Below are 22,031 nucleotides of genomic sequence, written 5' to 3'. Positions count from 1 at the left end.
GTGTTTTGTTACGAATGACTATGATTGAACAAATTGGAGGAAAGGATAGTGGGTGCCTTCATGGTTGCATGGTTGCTTTGTTTACATGCGGTCATTTGCGATCAGACTAATGTCAGAAAAACTATAGGTGCATGTATTTTACTTTGAATTTATGAACACTTTTTCTGATTTGCGCCATTTGTCAAAATTTTTAATTTGCACTTCAGCCTCTTCTCTAAAATTAACAATATATTATGTTAATTCCATCCTTTAAGAAAAACAAAAAAACTTTGTTTTAAACATTTATGTCAATATTTACAAATTAATTATATCCAAGAAATTCGCGGCTACTTTTGTTACCTTGACTTGAATTTTGAACTTCCATTCAAAATTTTGATAGAATTGAGAAATAAAAGAAAGCTGTATCATTATCTGAATGTCGTCGATAATCACTCAATTCATTGGTCAAGTAGTGTTGCATGAGTCCCGCATTCTCTTCGATTCCCGCATTAGTTCGGCGAAGCTCATGAATCGTTTCTTCGTAAGCTAACTTTTGTTCATTGAGTTCGCTCTTGGCAGCAGTCTATTCGGATTTGGAACGGTTCTCTCTTACGCATCACAGTCATGTGCTTTTCCATGTCTAGCAGTTTGTTGGATGAGAAATCACATTGTTTAGTGAGTTCACGAACTTTACTATCATACATTGACTCCCTTTCTTGACGATTTCGTGTTGACGTTCGATTTCTTGTTTAAATTTAACAATTCTAGCCTTGGCTTCGATTAAATCGGCACGAATGCGTCGCGATTCCCATGGACTTGGTGGGAGGGATGCATTTAGTGATGTATCCGCACTGGCAATGCGTATAGAATTTGCACTGTCGTTGTTGGAGGCTGATTTGTTGAAAGAAGTGTTTAGGCTTGTCACGATGACTATAAGTAAACATATAAAAAAATAAAATAATAATAAAAATAAAAATGAAAATTATTTACCTTCCAAGCAGACGTCCTCCTTCTTCGTGTTGTTGACGTTTGACTCCATTTTTGTAGGAGAGAGTTTCGTCAAAACAATGATGGCCGCCTCGTTAAGAGGGGAAGTTACAAAATCTAGAAAAGAAAAAAAGTAGTAGATTATAGAGATGAGTCTATTTGGTAAGGTAGAGTCGGGAGTAGATCTGTGGAAAAATAAAAGATTCATGGGATATAATTGTATTTCATTCCGGAAATGTAGCCGGATATGAAAGGCAAAAGGAAACCGATGAATTGTTGTTTCTCAAAATCTTCTATAACAAGTAGAAATTGGAAGAAATCTTTTTGGGTTATGGGTTTGTGTCCCTGCTATCACTACTATATTCACCTTGTGGTATAGGAAAAGCAACTACTATGACTGTATATCAGTTAGGCACATGATTGGAAATGATTATGACATAGGGAAGACACCTACTAGGGCTATATACCTGATAGGTACATGAATCACAGATGATGGTGTGTGAGGAATCACACCATTTGCAACCTGAAATATAGAGTCAGAGATAAATGGTGGGAGAAAACCTGGAACGATAGAAAAAAAAGAAACACTGGGTGGCAATAGCGTAGTTATCCACCAGTACAAGTAGTTTGTAAAAGTGGATTGATATCGTCGGTGGCTAGTACCAGCTACCAAAGTGATAAAAAGTTAAAGTTAGTTCAGCAAAACCAAGACCTTTTTTTTGTAAGGCAGTGCGTTTTTTTTTTGTATATTGTATATCCGGCAATAATTCGAATTGAATTTTAATTCAAAAATTAAAAAGAACCAAAACCGGATACTGATCCTCTGGCGAGCGAAGGAAGTTTTTTTATTGAAAAACTAAAAGTAAGAAAAATAAAAAAATCCCAAATCGGTAAGTGTTACATTATGATAATCTTAAATACAGTTATCTAACGTTCCAACGCGTTTAGGCTTTAACGGTGAAAGGGTCTCGAGATTTGGCGGTCACCGACAAAGTCAAACGGTCGTGGCCGCCAATATTATTTAACATTCCTCAAGTAAAATTTATTGAATGTACCTGAGAATTCTTTCAAATCGCCTTTCACTCCAAGCATTTTATTCAAAATTTTGGCGAATTATAAAGAAAGGAAAACTCCAACCTAAATTGCAAAGATAAATCTTGAAGACATATATAAGAATCCCAGATACGTGCAAAAGGCACTTCCACGAAGAATCCGCAAAATAAAACCGAAACTAAATTAAACAGAAATCATTACAAAAAAAGATATATTTATAACAGAAAAAAAAATGAAAGATAGAAAAAAATTAAAATCATAAAATTTTTTTTTTGGGTGATATTTTCGTTTAAGAAATTAATAATTGTAAAAAAAAAAAAAAAAAATAGTTTTTTTAATAATTCAATTTTTTTTCAATTTTCTGTAATTCTTTTGAAAAATTTTAAACTTCAAAAAAAAAAAAGGATAAAAGCAAATACGAAATCCTTTAAGAGGGAAAGTTGATACCCGCTAGAGTGAGAAAACCCGACCCTCGGTGCCTTCGGGAAACGACGTCATAGAAGACGCAACCAAAAATTTTTTTTGTACTCCTAAACTGAGCTCAATTTAGGCAGGTGTAGAGTTTCGAAAATTTGAATTAAAAGGACACAAAGGTCCAAAATCCAGAGTGAGTTTTTGTATTTCAAAAGGTACAGGGGGATATTCACCTTGAGGTCCAATTGACCTTCAATTCATATTGGGGTTATATAGCGGAAGGAAAGTTTCTGTGTTAAATGTTTTTCGTCATAAAAAAAAAAAAAATCAAATAAATTTATATACTTTTTTATTTGAAAACTTTATTTTTGAGTTTAAAGAAGAATAAAGTAAAATTCAATATTTTTTTGAAAATAAGAAAAAAAAAAATAGGGTAACAATTAAAAAAAAAAAAAAAAAAAAAAAAAATATAACTTGTCATATAAAAATAAAATAAAGCAAAAATAAAAATTTTTTTTTGTTAATTAATTTATAATAAAATTAAAAACTAAATTGAATGAAAATTATCCAGTCAATGTTTGTCGAATCGTTTAAAATTCTTTAATAAAAATAAGAAAAATTATGTTTGTGAATCACCCAAACCGTCATGTGTTTTTCTGAGCTGTACACCAGCTTAATGGAATTCTAGGTTTTTGATTTTCAGGGGGGTGGAATGGGAGGTATGTGCCTCGGGCGATAATCCATAATGGGCTGAAGGACGCATGAAGGAAGATATCAGGGGAATTCAACAAAAGTGGAAATGGATTCCATGGTAGGGTGGGCTATGCGTTGCCCAACATCTGCAACGTCACTCCGAAAAATTTTCTTCGATACTTGGTGGTAAGCCGTATTTTTTTTTATGTGGTGGAGGGTTACCTGTGTGTAACGTTTTCGTTTTTTTGTGAAATTTTTCTTTGGCACGATTTATGTTTTTGTTACCTGGTCTAGTCTGACCGAGGGACAAGATCCCCCCCTATTCCGGCGAGTTGAGCCGTGCCTCGCGAGCGTGCCAGGTCCCAGAGTCAGACTCATCCCAAAAAAAAAATCCCATTCAATACATTTTTTTTATTTTTCCCTCCATTTTGCTTACCCTCGAAGTCTTTAATTTCCATATCCGGTTTCCATTCCGTTTCCTTTTCTGTTCAATACTTACATTAATAATTTTAGTTTCAGCTTCTTCCTTCGATTAAGGATCCGTTCTCACTTCATATCTTGCCTTTGCCATCACCGTTTCTTTACCCAACCTAAAATCCTAACCTCGCTTTTCTCCATTTTTATCCCCCTTCCCCCCCAGCTAGGACCGTAACACATTACTAAAAATGATCAAGTCATCCACATAGATTGCAACGTATATTCTTCTTGATTCATCAATCTTGTAGTATACACATTGATCCACTTCAGATCTCTTTAGCCCAATTTCTTTAAGTCCCTTGTCAAGCTTTTGATTCCATATACGGCTAGCTTGTTTTAGTCCGTATAAAGATTTTTTCAATTTACAAACTTTATTTCCCTTTGCAAAACCTTCTGGTTGGATCATATAAATTTCATCTTTTAAATCGCCTTGCAAAAAAGCTGTAACTGCATCCATCTGTGTTATTTCCAGGTCATATTTTGCTGCTAAACTGAGAAGATATCGTATCGTGCCATACCGCACTACTGGAGAAAAAGTTTCTTCATAATCTATTCCCAGTTTCTGAGAACAGCCTTTTATGACAAGTCGAGCCTTGTAACGTTCAATATCACCTTTGACATTTCTCTTCGACTTAAACACCCACTTGCAATTCAATGCCTTTTTATTATCTGGGAGATCGCATAAGATCCAAGTTTTGTTGTTGATTAGGGCATTATACTCTTCTTTCATTGCTTGTTTCCAAACCTCAGCATCAGATCTTTCTTCAAGTTCACGAACACTATTCGGATCATCGAAAGATTGTGCATCTGCTGACATGTAGGTAACGAAGTTCGGATAAAAAACAGTTTCTTTTCTAACACGTGTAGATCTTCGAACTTCATCTGACGGACCTTCAAAAGAATCGGAGCAATCTTCGAAAGAATCGGAGGTATTTAAGTTCATTTCTTGATCTTCGTTAGTAGAATCGGAGGTATTCAAGTTCATATCTTCATTAGTACTTTCCAGGGGAAATTCGGGAAAACCAAAAAACATTTCACTCCCTGAAGATAACTCTTCAATGTTTTTTTCTGATTCATTACCTTCTTCTGTTGTTAAAACTTCCGGATCTGGGAGCAAAACAATATGTTGGTTAGTTAGATATTTACCTTGACGTTCTTTTCTATTTTCAATAAAGATGACATCTCGAGACTTAACGATCGTTAATGGAATATGTGTCATTGCTTGAGAACCAAATACTCTAATATGGCTCATATCTGGTTTAGCACCTGACCACAATTCAAAAGGAGTCTTGTTTGGAAGGCTTCGATTGGGAGATCTATTTATCAGATAAACAGATGTTGAAACGGCTTCGGCCCACAATGCTTTTGGCAATGACGCATCGAACAATAAGCACCTAGCACGCTCTACAATTGTTCGATTCATCCGTTCAGCGACAGGTCATCTACGAACGTGAGGAAATATCTTGCACCTCCGAGAGAGTTTGTTGACATAGGCCCACATAAATCTGAATGGATGATATTCAGGACAGTTGTTGAACGGTTTGTAGAAGTTTTAAATGGAAGTCTTGATTGTTTGCCCTTGATACACACAATGCATTTTTGTCCCACCTTATCAGAAAATTCTATTCCGCTCGCCAGGTCTCGTAATCTTTTCAGACTGTCTTCGTTTATGTGTCCCATACGACGATGCCACAAGTCAAAACTATTTTCGGTTGATGACATAAAGCTGGCTTCTTCAGGTTGAAGGTTAAGCCGGTACATATTACCTTCTCGGTTTGCTCTTCCTATGACATCACCTCTGTTGTTAAAGATATCACAACCATCGGAACTAAACTTTACTGTGTTGCCGTTTGATATCATCTGACTTACAGACAACAAGTTAGTACAAAGTTCTGGAACAAACAACACGTCTTTGACAACAACTGTTCGAATTTGCTTTCCAATGACCAGGTTCATTGATAAATCGCCCATTGCTTTGACTTCAAGATGAGTGTTATTGGCAATTATAACTTGATTTCTTGACGGAGCCCTAACGTTTTCAAGATCTTCGTCATTTGAAGTCATATGTGACGACGCACCAGAATCGATGTACCACTCATTTCGATTAAAGCTTTTGGCAGCAAATGAAGTGCACAAAACCGAATTTGAATGGCATTTTCCTTTAGGACAATCTCTAGAGTAGTGACCAAATTTGTTGCAAGAAAAACAACGAACGGATTTGGTACTACGCTTCAATTTTGAGTTCTTGTTTTTCGTCCCACCAAACAAAGCTGAATTGGCGTCATTCGAAATTTTGTCATATTCAACGTCTTGAAGTAATTTCGTCTTTACAGAATCACCAGTTATTTCCAAACCAGAACTTTCTAATCCCATTATCATTGGAGTAAACTTTTCTGGTAAGCCTGCCAGTAAAAGAGTTCCAACCCAAAGTTCGGAAATATCCATTCCAATTCCCCGAAGTTTGTGAGCTGTAGAGACTATTTTGTCGACATACTCCTCCACAGATGCAGATTTCTCTAACGTTGTTGTAATTAACGTTCTTAACAGTCCAACCTTTCGACTTAGACCAGAGTCCAAAAATGCTTTTTCCAAAGCATCCCAGACTTCTTTTGCAGTTTTTGCACTCCTGATGTGCACATAATTTATTGGATCCACCAATAAAATAATTTTTGCTTTCGCCTTGTTAAGTTTCTTGGCGTCGGTTTCAGTACCAAGAACGCAATCCCAAAGCTCTTCATGCTCCAGATAAGTTTTCACTGCAAAGCTCCAGTTATCATAATTCTCTCTTCCTCTCAATTTTTCTACCAATGGAATCGGTACTCCGGCGGCCATTTCTTAATAACCGTTGAAAAATTTTTCAAATTCAAAATTTTCAAATAAAACAAAAAATTTTTTTGATTCTTATCCAAAATGCAATTAGGTGGCCTGGGCCCATAACCTATTGAAATAATGGAAGTTATTTTAGATCTCTTCGGAGAATTAAAAAGAATAGTATTTCATTTGAAATCAGAATTAGGAATGAACATTTATTTTTATAAAATCTAAAAACTTAAAACAAAATGAAAGCTATATTAATTTTAACAAAGTAATTCATAACAAGTAAATTTCAACATTGATGTCTCACTCGAGGAATTTGGAGGAAATTTCTTAAAATGTATTAATATTGTCAAGGCAAATCTAGAAGTTTTATAAAGAAAGTAATTAATTAGTTTGTATTCCTTCCATAAGAGATATAAATGTATATTTTAAACAATTTTGTTGTCAATTTATCATTTATGGTAATGTAGTTCTGCAGTAACGCAGTTGTAAATATCTTATTATACTGTAAATATAAACTTAATTGAAAAAAAGAGAATAAAATTCAGCTAACTATCAAAATATTTAGCTGAAAAACTCTGTTGGAGAATTACAATAATACAAATTTTATCTATTCTTATGATAACGCAGCCAATCATTGGTAACGCAAAAAACACTCGCACCTCTTTCATTGACCTTGAAGTTACTAATTTATTTAGCTGATTGGCTACCAATTATTTAAACAGTTACAAGTCAGACCAAATGAAGCACATTTCATTGAGTTACAATAGCTTTCAGTTATTTTCACATGGTAACGCAGACTATCTTAGAGTATATTCCTTGTATTTGTTTTAATATTATGTGAAATAAAGATCTATTGGGATGGGAATAAAGTTGAAAACTCATTACTTTACAGTGTTCAATAATATTGCCGCCGAATAAAAGATATTATGAGAAATCCCATAAGACTAATCCTCTGGGACAGCAATATTTTGTGTGAAAAACAAATGCGTTACCAATATTATACAACAATGCTGCCGTGATTTGGGAACAATTCAAAAAACATTTGGTTTATGTTATTTTTTGTTGTTTACGTAAATACTGTTCTATTTATAACTTAATATGGTTTTTCCACTAAATTGTACTTTTTCCTCATGAAAAAATAAATTTAACCACAGGAACAACTTTTTAGGCCTCCAAATAGACTTTTGGCCCAAATCTCTAATATTATTAATAAAATATTCAAAATTTCGCCAATCATTATCGCCAATCATTATTAAATTTGTAACTTAACCTTCGCAGCATTGAAACATTTGTTAATACTCTTCTGTCGCACACTTAAACTCTTAAGACCTCTTTACATATTAATAACCTTAGTCCCAATTTAACTCAAGAGATAAGCAACTATTGAATATTGTTCTACAATTACTACACTTGCGAATGCTTCCATGTTATCATTTCAAATAATTGGATAGGTCAGAGAGAAATGAGTGTATTAGCGTACCTACATACATTATGTTTTTTTTTTTTGTCAAATCCTAAACTTATTTGTATTGTATTGTACCATACTGCCTACTAAAAAAAGACTCGTGTCAATGTTATATTGATTTGAATTTGTTGATAAGTTTATCAGCTTTTTTTTTCTTAGTATTGCCAAAAAAAGTTCATAATTAAAAGGTCAGGAATAAAGTTGTGTGATGATTACTTCATCAATTTTTTTCTTAATTGAGTAATACGAATTATTTAGTAATTTGTTTCTACCCCAGCTATTTCTCTTGAAAATATTATTAAGAAAAAGAAGAAAGAATTAATCCTGACAAAACAAAAGCTATCCCAATCTCCAAAAGTAAACCTTTTATCCCAAACTTTCCTCCCATCCTATTAAACTCCTGCGAAATTGAATAATGTCACTCACGCAAAAAATATGGGTATCATCTACAATAATACTTTAACGTGGGATACTCTTATAGATTCGCTTATTTCTAAAATATATGCTTCACTTCGAGGACTGTCTATCATAAAATCGTATTTTCCAAACGCAGTAAAATTAAAATTGGCTAAAGCACTTTATTGTACCTATATTTTTATATGGTTGCAAATTGTTCGCTGATCCTGACTCCTCAACCCTTCAAAGGTTTAAGGTTGCGTTTAACTCAATGGTCCTATTCGTTGTTAATTTAAGAAGGAACAATCATGTATTGTCCTAGGTTTTTGAAATTTTAGGTAGTAACTTGGAAAACTTACTTAAATATCAGTGCTGTTTCTTCCTCTTTAAAAATAATTCTTAACAGGACTCCGAGATATTTATTTGAAAAATTAAATATATTACTAAATTCTTACCTTTCACTTTTGCCACTTTGACTTCACGCTGGCAGTTCTTTGTTCATGCTGTAAGATTTTTTAATTATCCCAGTCATCTGAGGGCTGGAATCGATTATTTTATAAACTTTGTCATGAACATTTCTCCTATTTGAATTGAAAGATTATAATGACATGTCCCATGAGAAATGTCCGATGTCTCATGGGACACGTTTGAGACCCATTCGGGACACATTCGGGACACGTTCGAGACACATTCGGGACACATTCCGATACGTACGGGACACATTCGGGACACGTTTGGGACATCGGGATACATTCGGGACACGCATGGGACACGTTCGGGACACATTCGGGACACGTTTCTTAGCCCAACCTGGTAAATCTCAACCGAAACTAGTTACAAATTAATAATTCCAAAGTTATTAATAGTTTAGAGGACTACATCATAAATGAAAAAAATCAATTTTTGTATTAATAGGTTCCTTTAATTTATTTTTTGTTGCCCTTCTTAAAATACGTAACAATTAGAATTAATTAAATATTTAATTTTTTTTTTGGTTAAAAGCTTATTTAAATTCTAAACATTTATTAGTTATCTTTAATTTAATATTTAATATAAATTGCGGCACATTAATTAACATTTATTATTTTTAGTTTTGTTTTAAGTTAGACCACTTATGTCTAGTTCGAAGATTTCTTTGATGAGTTTTCTATTTTATTCTCTTTAATGAGTGTTAGCAATTGCAACATCATTATGGCCTGAACTTTGTCCAATGGATCCATAAATCCACGTTGCAACCACTTGGGAATTGTTGTACGTGCATGTGAGAATCCCAATTTATTTAAAATATAATCAATGCCGTAAGGTTCGATTGATTTGCCAGCCCAAGATAGTAAACGAACAGTTGGCTCTAAATGCCATGTCTGACACTCAAAGTGACGATAATCTCGGACAAATGATTCCAAGTCAATTGTGGTGGCATCATTTGAATTGGCTGCTTTCTTATCACACGAATCGACTGAATCTACTGATTCGGTTTTTTCGTTAGACGCTTTCTTCTCCTTAGCTATTTCTTCAGTAACTAAAGGTTTTAGCTGGATTCTTAGATTTTGCGATAGATTTGGTGATGCAGCTCGAACTGATTGAACTCCAATCTGGAAAATAATATAAAATTATAGCCATTTTTAAATTTAATTTATTTCAATTCGTTAAATACTAACGTGAATAATTTTTATACATATCTGAATAATATTTAAAATCTAAGTTAATTACTCTAAACTAAGGTCTAAGCTGTTGAAAAACATACTTTTGAATTTATTGCATTTAAAATTATTGTCATTTACAGACTCAATACAAAAGGAGTCTTATACTTGTGCGACTAGATTTTTACTGCACAATTCCCTAAATAATATTATGTCTTCTTGTAACAGTTAACAGTCAGAAGTACATTTAATACTTTTGAAAAGCTTAATGTCATCAGCATAAATAAGGACAGACGAATTTTTAATGATTGAAACAAAGTCATTTATAAATAAAATAAATAAAATTGGACCTAAATGGCTGCCCTGACGCCTGAATTGACAACAAATTGGTTCGAACACATATTACGAAATACTACACCATAAAACCTACTTTTTAGGTACCAGAATATCCAATTTAAAAAACTATTATTATACACAATCGACTTGTCCACGTTTTTCAAAAACTTATAGCTAAACGAAAACACGTGAAGTTAAAAAAAATTAGTAATGGTAGACATTTTTTTTAACTAAACCATGTTGATGATCACATAATTGACTTACAATGAAAGGTGGTACATTACATACAATTGACTCAAATATTTTTGGTATCGCAGGTAGTTCATTATTATTATTTTTATTCTATTATTATTATTTATTATTATTCGTTTTTAGGACACCTGCACTTTTTCAGATATTAAGAAAAAGCGAACCTTCTAAAGACTTATTAAAGAGACCACATAACGGATATTACAAATGTGAAAAAAAAATTTTTAAGATAGAGGATGACACACCATCAGGGCCTGGACTGAAACACTCATCCAGTTTCATGTTACTTTGTGTTTAATAGAGTTTAAGTAAGGGAAATTACGAAGTGTTCTCTGAGTTTGAATCTTCGAAATCTTCTTTAAAAAAGCTTACAAACATATTTGAGATAACCTCAGGTTCATGACTAGTTGACGATGAATTTGACATAGAGTTTGGATAGCAACTATTTTTTTCATACAATTAAAAAATTTTCAAAAACTATCAAAATTTTAGAGATGTAATTTTCTTATAAATAATTTGAGTGCTCTACAAATAATTGTTTTATAATTAACAGGATATTAATTTTCTTACCTTTTCCTTTTCTTTGACATAAGAGGTTATCAAGTCATGAAGGAAGAAAAATGCATCAGCATCAACAGTCACAAATATATGATCATCAAACTCTGTGATAAAACTACAGATAACTTCTGGTTTCCCATCTGAGAAATAAATAAAAAATATGAATCATTTTAGGAATCCATTAGACTTTTAACAAACTCACCAGTTGGTTCCGGCGTTGTCGGTCCCTGTCTATGTTCAGTCTTAAAGTTAAATTGGAGGCTTGGCAATGCAAATATAACCTCCCGGTTATGGTTATGCTCAAGTGACTTTGATGAATTAGTCGAACCACCACTTCTGGTTCGTTCAATGGAGTTTGTAGCAATTTCACGATCTCTTTCCAAAATTGGGAAACGATCAACAGCTAGGGTGAGACATTTCGATAAATCTTAAAAATTCACATTAAAAAAGCCTAAAACCTTACCATCAATTTCACTATTGGCAAATGCATAATGGAACCATTCGTTTAGAGTTTTAAATTGTGGTGGAAAGATGATATTTCGAGTGATGCGACTAACAATTGCCATCGAATGATTCTGTTGTTGGCTCTGTGTGTTTTGGCCTAAACTAGAAGACAATGTTTCGGTGACAATGACTTCTTTTGTATCCTGTGACTGATGTGCTTCAGTGGCGAAATTAATAGATGGAGCTTTTAAACTAAACAAAGCCCAAGATTTTGACTGAAAATAAAACCTTATTAACCAAATCGACCAAAACAATAAAAATGTATAATTTTACTTTAAAGTTGATTCCATGGAAACAGGCCAAGGATATATTGTTTCCATGTAATTTTGCACTTCCACCTAAGATATTGCCATTTCGTCCCAAACGAGTTACTAAAGTTGGAACTACCAAGCCCATTGCTTGGTCCAGAGGTTTCTGCCAGTGTCTGTGATGTCTGGCATCTGTGTTTGCGTTGTCAGCTTGTGGCAGACAATCTCCATTTGTTTTCTTCTTTAAATGCTTTAAAAATGAAATAGACAGTTAAGATGTTTTTTATGAATTTTTTTTAACATATTTACCTGTCGTCTCTTGGTACTTGAATTTCTATCATGTAATCTCGGTTCAAGACTTGAAAATACCCTCTTCGATGATTTAAATTGTTGTGTAAAGAATTCTTCTAATTTATAATACATTTTCAAGAGATCAGCTGTTGTTGATTTCGAAATCATTATTTGCAATTGATCCCATGACAAATCACCATGGATTAAGATTGTTGCACGAGGTTTTGTATGATGACCTCCTCCTCCAACAGCACTTACTTCTGATGACGTTTGTGTCTTCCATTCATCTTTCATGGCCGCCGAGAAGGAACTTACTCGTGTCATTAGTACAGAGGTGCCCATATAGTCAAGTCGTAGCTCTAAAGCCATAAAACTCAATCCCATGGTGTGATATGGTGTCACACCAGATTCCTCTTTAATATGGAAACGGGTATTGATTTTGTTCACTTCAAAGCTACCACCGACAATGCCACCTTTAGCGTCGAGCGATGATCCACCCAAATAAATGCCACTGTACATTTTTTTATAACCAGTGCTGCCAATGCTTAGGCGACCATCGCTTTGGAAGTCTTTTGTTAGCCAAACCTATAGGCAGACGAGATTAATTATTAAAAATGAAAATTATTATTGGCGCCCAGTATGGGGCACTGAATTTAAAAAAAATAACTGGATACTAATTTAAAGTTTCAGAAAGAAAAGCCAAATATAAAATGCAATTGATGACAATCTTATGAAATAAAATAAACAATGAAATACGAAGATGAAAACCCATTTGTTGATACGAAGGATTAGGAAAATAATGACAAAATTAAGGAAGGAAAGAGACACTGAGTTTTAATAACACATTAAGCATTAAGATGAGATTTATTTAAGATGACTGGTAGCAATTCTTAGAAATCGGCCTTAGAGCAGCTTTTTATGTATATCTGCGGCTCGTTAACAAGTCGACAAACAAAATTGCCGGAGCTAAGGGATAACCCGCATTTAATTGTCGTGAAGCCAATGCATCTACAAAGAGTGAAAGTTTGGTGCGAATTGTGGAATGGTGGTATCATTGGACCATTTTTCTGTGAAAATGAGGTTGGGAACAACTTTTCGGTCAATGTTGTGTATTACAAATCCATGTTAACCGGCTTGTTTTTAACTAAAATTGAAGACATTTTTGTTAGAAACCGTGAATATTCGGTATTGTGCCTACAAAACAGAAAGGATTTAAGTATTGAAGATCATAAAATTTTAGAAAACCATGAGCTACAACAAACCATTAACAAGGCGAAGTCAGAAGAGGCCTCGAATAGAATATTAAATTGAAGCACTTACACTGCGTGTAAGAGAAACACACATATTGCATAAGATGAAAGCCATTGGTGCTTTAGCGAATCAAATGAAGGGTCTAGAGAAAATACGGCACATGTCCACTTTTAGTCAAAAACTAACTAATGATGAGGTCTTATAGTAGGTATTTATTCAGCACTATCTGATGGCATCCTTATTTTTAGAAAACATTACATTACATTTACATCTAATCCGAAGATAAATGTTACGGACTAGAAAAACTGCAGCTTGGGAAACTGAGTCCATCGACTGTAACAACACAAGACATTAATACAACAGAGGAAGACAAAGAAAGAAAGAACAAGAGAAGAACATATAACACTGAACTACGTGGCATAGAGGGGAGACGTGGTTGAAAATTGTCTCATGTTATCCAACAGGTGGATTCAGTTAAGCTGGCGATTGGGCTCGAACCCACGATGTTTTAGAAAACAAATTTAAGTCTTGGTAAAAAAATAAATAAATTATGTGCCTTTAGTACTAAGTTGTATTGGAATGGACTTGTGCTATTTTCCCCCTGGACCGTTCAAATATCTATGGCGGAATTTTCAATAAAAAAAGGTGATGAACTTTTTAAACATTTAAAAATGTTTTGGGGAAAAAACAGTTATGTTCTAATGATTTGCTTTGGTTTATGTCTGTCGAGTTTCTATTATGTAATTTTCTTTGTTGTTTTTGTTTTGATGTTTTTTATTTACAGTATTTTTTGTTATGAAGACTGTATTCAGTAAAATGTTTTCTTTTTTAAATAAATTAACGCGACAAGCAAAAAATAACAAATGAAATGAGAAGAAAAAGTAGAATTAGAATTGAATAAATATTACTCGTGAAGCGTGGCTAAACAAAAAGTCTCTGTACATATAAAAACGGCTGATATTGGCTTCAAATGACCATGAGCATTATTCATAGGACCACGAGCATTACGATACAATTCTTGTATTTGGCAAAAGCTAATGTGTTTCACATTCTGAAAAAACAAATTTGTAAGCATATATTTTCATGGACTACTAGTCGTAGACTGCGACCACTTCACATGACAAATTACATGATTTCAAAAACCAGTTACATGATTTCAGTAACCAGTAGCTAATTTGATTGTGTGGTCAGCGATAGAAATTCTTTTGTTTTGAAGTTTTAGGTTCTAAATTTAAAGGGTCACTATGGCGTATGTGGAACTACTTCTTAGTAAAAAACTTAAAGCAACAAATTTTAGAAAGTTATAATAAACACAAATAAGCAAAATACAATTCAATAGTTTAGATATTTTTAACAGAATATCGTGGATGTTCATTCTTCATATAACAACAAAATGGACGAAAATTGAAATTGAAATTTTAGGTTTTAGATTCACATTTGCTGAAAACAGATTATTTTCAATTTGGAAGCGTGCATTGAATGTAATAGACTCGAATAAATTGCACTACTAAGATCTATTAAACAGCATTCAAATTTCTTTGAATTGTGTCAAAAATATTACCAAACCTCAAAAAAACCCTATGATTAAAAATATTTTTCTTTTTTTTTAATTAACAAAAATAAAACTCCATCTTACCACATTGCCCATAACGTTGCCCATATTCATTTGAACATTCAGTCTTGTAAAATTAACTGCAAACAACACCAACGTTTCCCATGCTGTTATTTGACTCTTCTCCGATGGTGGCGTGCTTGATTCAGCCGACGATGATTTACCCAATGCCTGCAGCTTATCAAATTTCCTCAAATCTTTGTCAAAATCTAATGTCATACTATCTTTGCCATAGTAGGGATCTTTAGTTGAAGTTTGTTGCTTATCACGGAATTCATTCAGTACTGGTGTTTTCATGTTGGCTTCTTTCGGTGTAGATGATCCAGTCAAATCTGTGTCATAACAACCACCATGATGAACACTCAAGTCTCCCAGGAATAGACGCCGCACAATGCGTCGTCGATACCATGCTTTGGGGAAAGCAAGAATTTCTGTTAGCCGACGCATATCGTACTTAAACGATGCACTTCCAATGTCTACAATTGTGGAAAATCGAATAACAGCTCGTGATTGATCTATGGCACGTTTCGAGCTGGGTGAAGGTTCAATGTACAACTTTCGACATCGGGTAATATGGAATTTAACAAATTCAACATTAATGCTAAGTGAATCTTTACGTTCGCTGTCAGTGAGTGGCGAGAATTGAGCTTCTTTTGTGTTGGTCTTTTTGCCACCGTACGGATGGAAGATATAGACATTAAAATCAGCCAAGCAACCAGTTACACTGAAAAAAAAAAAAATCATTTACAAAAAAAAGGACTTTTTTATCAAAATTAAAACATACCTTAACCCTCCTGATGGAATCTTATCTTTTTCAGCTTTCTCTGCATCATCTGCTCCAGCCTTATCGTCATCTTCGGATCGCTTTGAACTGAAAACTATATCCAAACTGGGAAGTTGCAACATGCACTCTACTCTGGACACTGGCAAACAGGAGAATCTAAATGCCGACGGTTGCATATGGAAGTAAACTATAACATCAACTGGGAACGAAGCATATGTCACGTAGTTTGTTGGCAAAATATCCAGGTTTACAGGATTTGCTGCTGATGATGTTGCTGAGCTACTATCAGCCTTAAATGGAATTGGTTCAAGTGTTTGCTCTAAGAATTCTAAAATATGTGGTGAGATAATAGTTTCTTCAGGAATACTCTGTAAAGTCATCCAAGCGAATAGGGCAGCTCTTTTACTGCCAGTTCTACGGAACATAGAATGACTATCACCCGATGCCAGACGTGTGGCTGGGTCTTCGGCAATTGTCTTGGATTGATAGTGCAGTTTAACATCCAAGCCGGGTATATGAAAGATGGTTAGATCTGAGAGAACTTGGTTATTTGGATTGTAACGCATCTTGCTTTTGTCTCTCTGTCGCCGAGAAGGTGTCGGACTGCCCCAGTCGTTGCCAATGCTTCGTTCACGTTTGTGAGTTTTCACAGTTGTTGGACCGCTGACAATAAATCGCTCTTCTGTTGACTCTTTTGTATGAAGAACACACTTTCCAGAATTCACTAGGACTTTAATGTCCAATTCAAAATCAATGTTGGGTTCCTATAAATAAAAACATAACAAAAAACGTATTAAAATGCGGTCAGGGATGAAAAAACTGTGTAAAGTAATACCTGTTGTTTTTGTAGATAACTTCCATGTTTCTTGCGCATTTCTACCGATGTTCCATCAATATCTATTTCAGATGGTGATTGGTGATCAAAGCCCTTCCAGTCGACATCGCTATCTGGCATTTCGTTATCAGTATCGGCGTTTGGAAGCGAAGTTTGTCTGCGAAAAAAAAATTAATTAATGTTAAAAATTAATTAAACTTCGTGAGACATTTTTTATTTAGAGGCCTTTGAAAGAAGCATTTTTTTAATTCTTTATTTCAACTTCTTGAGAGTCAAGCATGAACCAGTGAAGTAGTGTTTGAAAAGAATTTTGTATAGTTATTCTTATTAAGGCGTAAATTGAACAAAATAACAAACAAACAATTGTTTCCCCATTGAAAATAAAATGCACGACTGGGTCGAACGTACTGTCTCTGGCAGTTCAAAGCACTTTTATGTTAGTTTAGTTGTAGATTTAAAGAGCTGCCTCTATATAAATTTTAAAGACATTTTGTTATTGTCGGGGAAGAGCCGACATTTAGGGCAAAATTGTGTTAAATGAAAAAACTTTTTTTTTGTTGTTTGACTTTTTAGAGAAAAACGAAAATGTACTTTTATTGCAATTGCTTTGAATATTACGTCTGCAAAGTTTAATCAAAATCGTTACAGCCGTTTTCGAATAATTTGCTATAACTTGAAAAATTTGTATAGGAGGTACACTTTTTAGGCAGGATATAAAAAAAAAAAACAAAAAAAAAAAACAACTTTCAGACTTCTATAAAAATAATCTGTACCAAATTTGAAAAAAATCTGTCGACCCGTTTAGGCTGTTGAAATGTGTACAGATGGACGCACACAGGTTTTGATTAAAACCTCAATTTTTGTTTTGACACGAAAACAATACTTGTCCTATAGAGCAAGTAAAAACATTATGCAATAATCCGAGGTACCCTAACGTTTACACATTTTATTTTCAACTTTAAATGAAAACATACATACTTCAAAATTATTTTTCAAATAAAAATCTATTGATTAAGCAACAAAAAACTACAAGAAAAACTAATTTTAATCAACAATTCAATTCTAGGTCGAATTTTCAAATCTCTATTTTTTAAACCTAAGGGTGAACTATGAAATTCAAACACAAATCTTGCGTAGATGATTTAGTTTGAACATTGATCTTTTGATGGGACATAGAAAACCTACAACGCCACTGTACTTTTTTAAAAATTCAAATATTTGGTGTTGAACAATTTTCGACATTTTTGAAAAAAAAAAAACGCATAAAATTCATTTTTACCACTTTTGATGTACAGCCACTGCTCTTTTCTTAAAATATTATTCGAATACATATTTGGTGTTTAACGGTTTTGAACGTTTTTGGAAAAAAAAGTTCAGCATATGCATTTTCAATACTTTTGATGCAACACCACTGCACTTTTATTAAAATATTAACCAAGTATTTGGTGTCTTAGACATTTTTGAAAATAAGTGCAGCAAATGCATTTTCAACACTTTGAATGCAACGTAATGCACTTTTCTTAAAATTTGAATCTATGAAAGAAGCAAAGTGCATTCACTTGCATTTCTGACAAGGTATAATATATGTTGAAAGTTATGTTTTAGGAAAGACCTTTCTAACGAAAACACGTCTTATCGGTTATAAACAGAAAATAGGAATAATATTTATTATTGAAAATAATTGATAACAAACACAAAACTATTATACAAATAATTTAACAAAGTGTTTTACTTGTTACATTCAAATTTCAACAATATAACATGAACTTCTTAAGTTTAAAACTGAAAAAAGTCCAAACATTTTTCACCTCGCACAAGCTTTTTGAAGTTGCGAACTTGGTTTTATACTTTTGGTACAACATCGTAAAAAATTTAATTTTAAGAATTCCATCATTTTCTTCTTTTATTTTTTTATTTTTTATAAATGAAATCGATAAGTGAATTGAAGGGTTGTAAGTCTAAAGGGTCTTATTGCCAAAATCTCAAAAATCAATATTTTAATTAAAATACAATCTAAGTGCCAAGCCTTATAATATCCAAATGGATTCAAGTGCCTACTTCTTTACAAACACACAAATAAAGTTGTGAGAGTTAGCCCTGTTACTTCAATCGTCAGTTAGACTATCAGGAGATATAAAAAAAACTTGTACTTTATTTTATTATGTTTTTTTTTTTCGTTCATCTCTAAACTATAAAAATGGCACTAAGACCCTTTAGACAACAGCACACCAGTTTTCAATTTAGATGGATTTCAACTCCATTTTAAACGTAATTTAAATGTGAGTAGAAGCTAGATAAGACTTCTTTTTAAATAGACAGTTTACGTAATAGGGAAATATCTTAGACCGGTTAGCAACTACAATGCTTCAATATTGATATTTTTGTATAAACTTACCTCATTGCCTCCGAGAAAGTAACTCGATTTGCACCACAAGCTCTTAGCGAAGCACTTCTCGAACAACCCGATGCTGGTGTACTCTGCAAACTTGATATCTCATCATTCGAAGCAATCGTATCGAGCTTCTTGCTGTAAACGTCATCCAATGGTTCCTTACTCAACGAAGGACCAACATATGAATACGAACGATTTGTATTCTTAAGCGTCGATCGTCGAATAGATGGTCGTTTAAACTTTTGTATAATATCACGACGGAAGTACTTATAACACAGTGCTTGTAATTCTTGTAATCGACGTTCTTCATGCGCCACAGTATTATGTGAAGCTCCTAATGTTCGCAAATCATTTATGATTTTCAATTGCTCAGCCATTTCCTTCTCCATCATAAATGATCGCTTTTTCGAATCAATCGATGGATCAAACACAAACGATGGGAGATTCTCGAAATCTCTTCGACGAATTATGGTCTCTTTATAGCTTTGATCACCTTCATCGCTATCCGGACTTTCAATATTAGTCTCTTCATCTTCTGACCCCGTGAGCATTGTCAGAGTATGACCTAGCGAGGATAATTGTTTGCCAATGTTGATGTCCAAATGGATGTCAACACCTTCCATTTGCCATTTCACATTCAAAAGCCATTTGGCATTTTCTCCTTTCTTGGCTGCTGCTGTTCTAGAACAAACTTCATAGGTACCTTCTGATACAACACACAAATTCATTATATTTGTGTCGCTCATATTTGGTTTCCAGTCGTCAAGAGTTGTTTCAAAGTCGTCAGCGAATCGCAAACAAAGGCCAGAGAATCGACCTTTGGACACAAGTGAACCAGAATTGCAAGCTAGAAAATAATTAAGTTATAAATCTTGTTTTAATAAATTAGAGCTAGAAATTTCAACCTGAGATGATTGTATTCTCGAGAGTGATGACAACAGCTCCTTTAGGTTCGAAATCTTGATACGATCTGGTGCCCCAAGACTGAGCAACTTGATTGAGTGGCAAACAAATGCCCATATCTTCCACCGTCAGTTGCAAAAACAGAGTCGATAGATTCGATGAAGCAATATTGCTGAATTGACCGAAAGGAACTCGATCAAACATCTTAAAAGGAAGAAATATTAAAAAAAAAAAAACAATGAAGAGAGTGACAGGAAGATCTTACTTGATTTCCATATGAATTATCATAATTCAAATTTGCCCTTTTCTCAGCCCAATATTCGTAGGCATTCTTGTAATTCAGCCAAACCAGAATGGCTTTATCTACAGCCACAGGTTGAATGTAGATCAATGGCCGCTTGAGTTTGAGTAGAATTAGCTCCTTGTCTTCATTTAATAATTCATCCTGGAATGCATTTCGAAGACCAATTGTCGTGTGGAAAAATGCATATTGTTGGAATTCAGGCTCTGCCTCGTCGAATATTACATTTTTAATTAATTGTCCCAAAGAAAGATTAAAATCAATGTGTGCTTTGCCAAACATTTTTCTATCATTTCCTTCTCCAACATTCTTCACTCGATTTGATAGATGCAATTCGAGTGTTCCTGTTTCGAAACGAACAGCCGATGAACAGGGTGTTGTTGCTGTTAGTTGAATACGCTTCATTGATATATTTAATGAAAAAAGTATTCGTTTCAGTGAAGATTCTTGAACACTGTCACTATCTTCTGACCAAAGTGGCACTGGTTTTTCACCACCGTAAACTTTTTGTAAGACTTCATTGATTTCTTTCATGAAAACTTTTTGAACAAAGACGAGATGATTGAGAAGATCTGTTGTCAGACATCGTTCGAATTCACCAATTTCAGCAGATGCATTTACATAACCACCTTGTCGAAGGATAATGCCATCGATTTCGGTATCCTGTTTGAAATGATAAGAAAATAATAAATTAAAGCATTTTTATTAAGGATTTTGTAAAGCACATTTTTTACCTCTTGTCTATTTTCTGGAATATATTCAGCGCTTACATGCACTGGAGGCAGAGCGATACAAGCTTCTGAAGGTAAATTAATTTCATTCTGAAAGAGAGAAAAAAGATAGTTGAAATAAATTTTGCATAACTTGTAAGGTAGGTAGGTAGTAATCAGTAAGCACTATCGGAAAAATCTGGGAGTAAATTTAGTCAAAATAAAATATAGTCTAAGGGCACATACAGAAGTCTTTTGCTAAATTATAAAAGGAAAAACTGCTTTTTTGTGGAAAAAGGGTTTCAGGTAGGGTAGTGTATACATACTTCGTCTTCCAGTAACCTTACAATTTTTTTATGACTAGCAAGCAGCATTTTAAACATAATATGGAACTGAGTAATTTGTAATGAAAGCGCAAGTGAAACTCCGCTTTTAAAGTCTTACAATAGAAGAGATAGAAATGCTGCAGATTCTGATTTTTTCAAATTAAGACTTCCCGTAAATGATGTTTTCGTTGAAGGGAGATACAAAAAAACGTTTCGCAGGATTTTGAGCATTATGGAAGCACTTGCTACATAACAAAACTGCTCGGCTCAGAGCAAACGAATTTCATGGCTAGCAAAACAATGCAGTAAATTGGAAAAAATCCGAGAATCGCAAAACGAAAACTTGAAAGTATGACCTGTTAGACCTTAAGCCAGAAGTATAATTGGCGGATGGAGTCGGAAGCTACTGTCAATTCTTGTTGTTTTCTTTGACTTTGACGATAAGTTTTCATCCGTCGAGTGCGGTGGCGAGCGTTGTTCCCCTCCGTTTCATCCGACGCTTCAGTCAATTATAGTTCTGGCTTTAGAGTTTAAGGGGATGATAAAAAGAAAGTGAGCGACCATTATCTATGCTCAAGAAACGGAATTGCAGATGAATTTTTGGATGATAAGAAAAAGTCATACAAGATGTTCTACTACAAAATGAAAACCAAAATGGATTAAGTATCATCCTGAACTAAAAGACTCCAGGTCCAAAAGTTATTCTTCATTTTTTCTTAAGACCTTGGAAAGACTAATAGAAACGCACATTTGCTATTTTTAACGACACCTAATGTGAATTATCAGAACAATAAAAAGCTTGGCAGT

At 33.9% G+C, this 22,031-nt stretch overlaps 2 protein-coding genes across 15 annotated transcripts in view; both read right to left on the bottom strand.

Moving 5' to 3' along the window:
* Positions 1-570: 570 nt before the first annotated feature.
* LOC129905820 (uncharacterized) lies at positions 571-1,032 on the bottom strand. The gene is made up of 2 exons (XM_055981411.1): positions 970-1,032; positions 571-909 (listed from the first exon to the last, which is right to left on the bottom strand). Exons 1-2 carry the CDS (start codon positions 1,016-1,018, stop codon positions 620-622), a joined length of 339 nt encoding a protein of 112 aa, XP_055837386.1. The 5' UTR covers positions 1,019-1,032; the 3' UTR covers positions 571-619.
* Positions 1,033-9,184: 8,152 nt separating this feature from the next.
* Positions 9,185-22,031, bottom strand: part of LOC129905801 (bridge-like lipid transfer protein family member 1) — a 59,610-nt gene continuing 46,763 nt past the window's right edge. For all 14 annotated transcript variants that reach the window (XM_055981367.1, XM_055981372.1, XM_055981371.1 and 11 more), the window contains 13 exons: positions 20,923-21,009; positions 20,153-20,851; positions 19,890-20,091; positions 18,988-19,831; positions 16,593-16,749; positions 15,758-16,521; positions 14,998-15,697; positions 12,129-12,695; positions 11,845-12,069; positions 11,531-11,786; positions 11,270-11,470; positions 11,080-11,207; positions 9,185-9,876 (listed from right to left, as the gene is read on the bottom strand). In XM_055981367.1, the coding sequence (XP_055837342.1) occupies positions 9,403-9,876; positions 11,080-11,207; positions 11,270-11,470; positions 11,531-11,786; positions 11,845-12,069; positions 12,129-12,695; positions 14,998-15,697; positions 15,758-16,521; positions 16,593-16,749; positions 18,988-19,831; positions 19,890-20,091; positions 20,153-20,851; positions 20,923-21,009 (5,304 nt within the window). In that variant the 3' untranslated portion in view covers positions 9,185-9,402. The remainder of the gene's footprint in view (positions 9,877-11,079; positions 11,208-11,269; positions 11,471-11,530; positions 11,787-11,844; positions 12,070-12,128; positions 12,696-14,997; positions 15,698-15,757; positions 16,522-16,592; positions 16,750-18,987; positions 19,832-19,889; positions 20,092-20,152; positions 20,852-20,922; positions 21,010-22,031) is intronic.

This window comes from Episyrphus balteatus, chromosome 1, assembly GCF_945859705.1.
Source record: "Episyrphus balteatus chromosome 1, idEpiBalt1.1, whole genome shotgun sequence".
NCBI lineage: Eukaryota > Metazoa > Arthropoda > Insecta > Diptera > Syrphidae > Episyrphus > Episyrphus balteatus.
The sequence above is the reverse complement of the archived record's forward strand: the minus strand, read 5'-3'. Positions and strand labels throughout refer to the sequence as shown.

Coding starts and splice junctions, on each gene's coding strand:
- LOC129905820 (XM_055981411.1), bottom strand. CDS start 1,018: ATGGAGTCAAACGTCAACAACACGAAGAAGGAGGACGTCTGCTTGGAA. Junction 910..969: donor GGAGGACGTCTGCTTGGAAG/GTAAATAATTTT, acceptor GTTTACTTATAG/TCATCGTGACAAGCCTAAAC.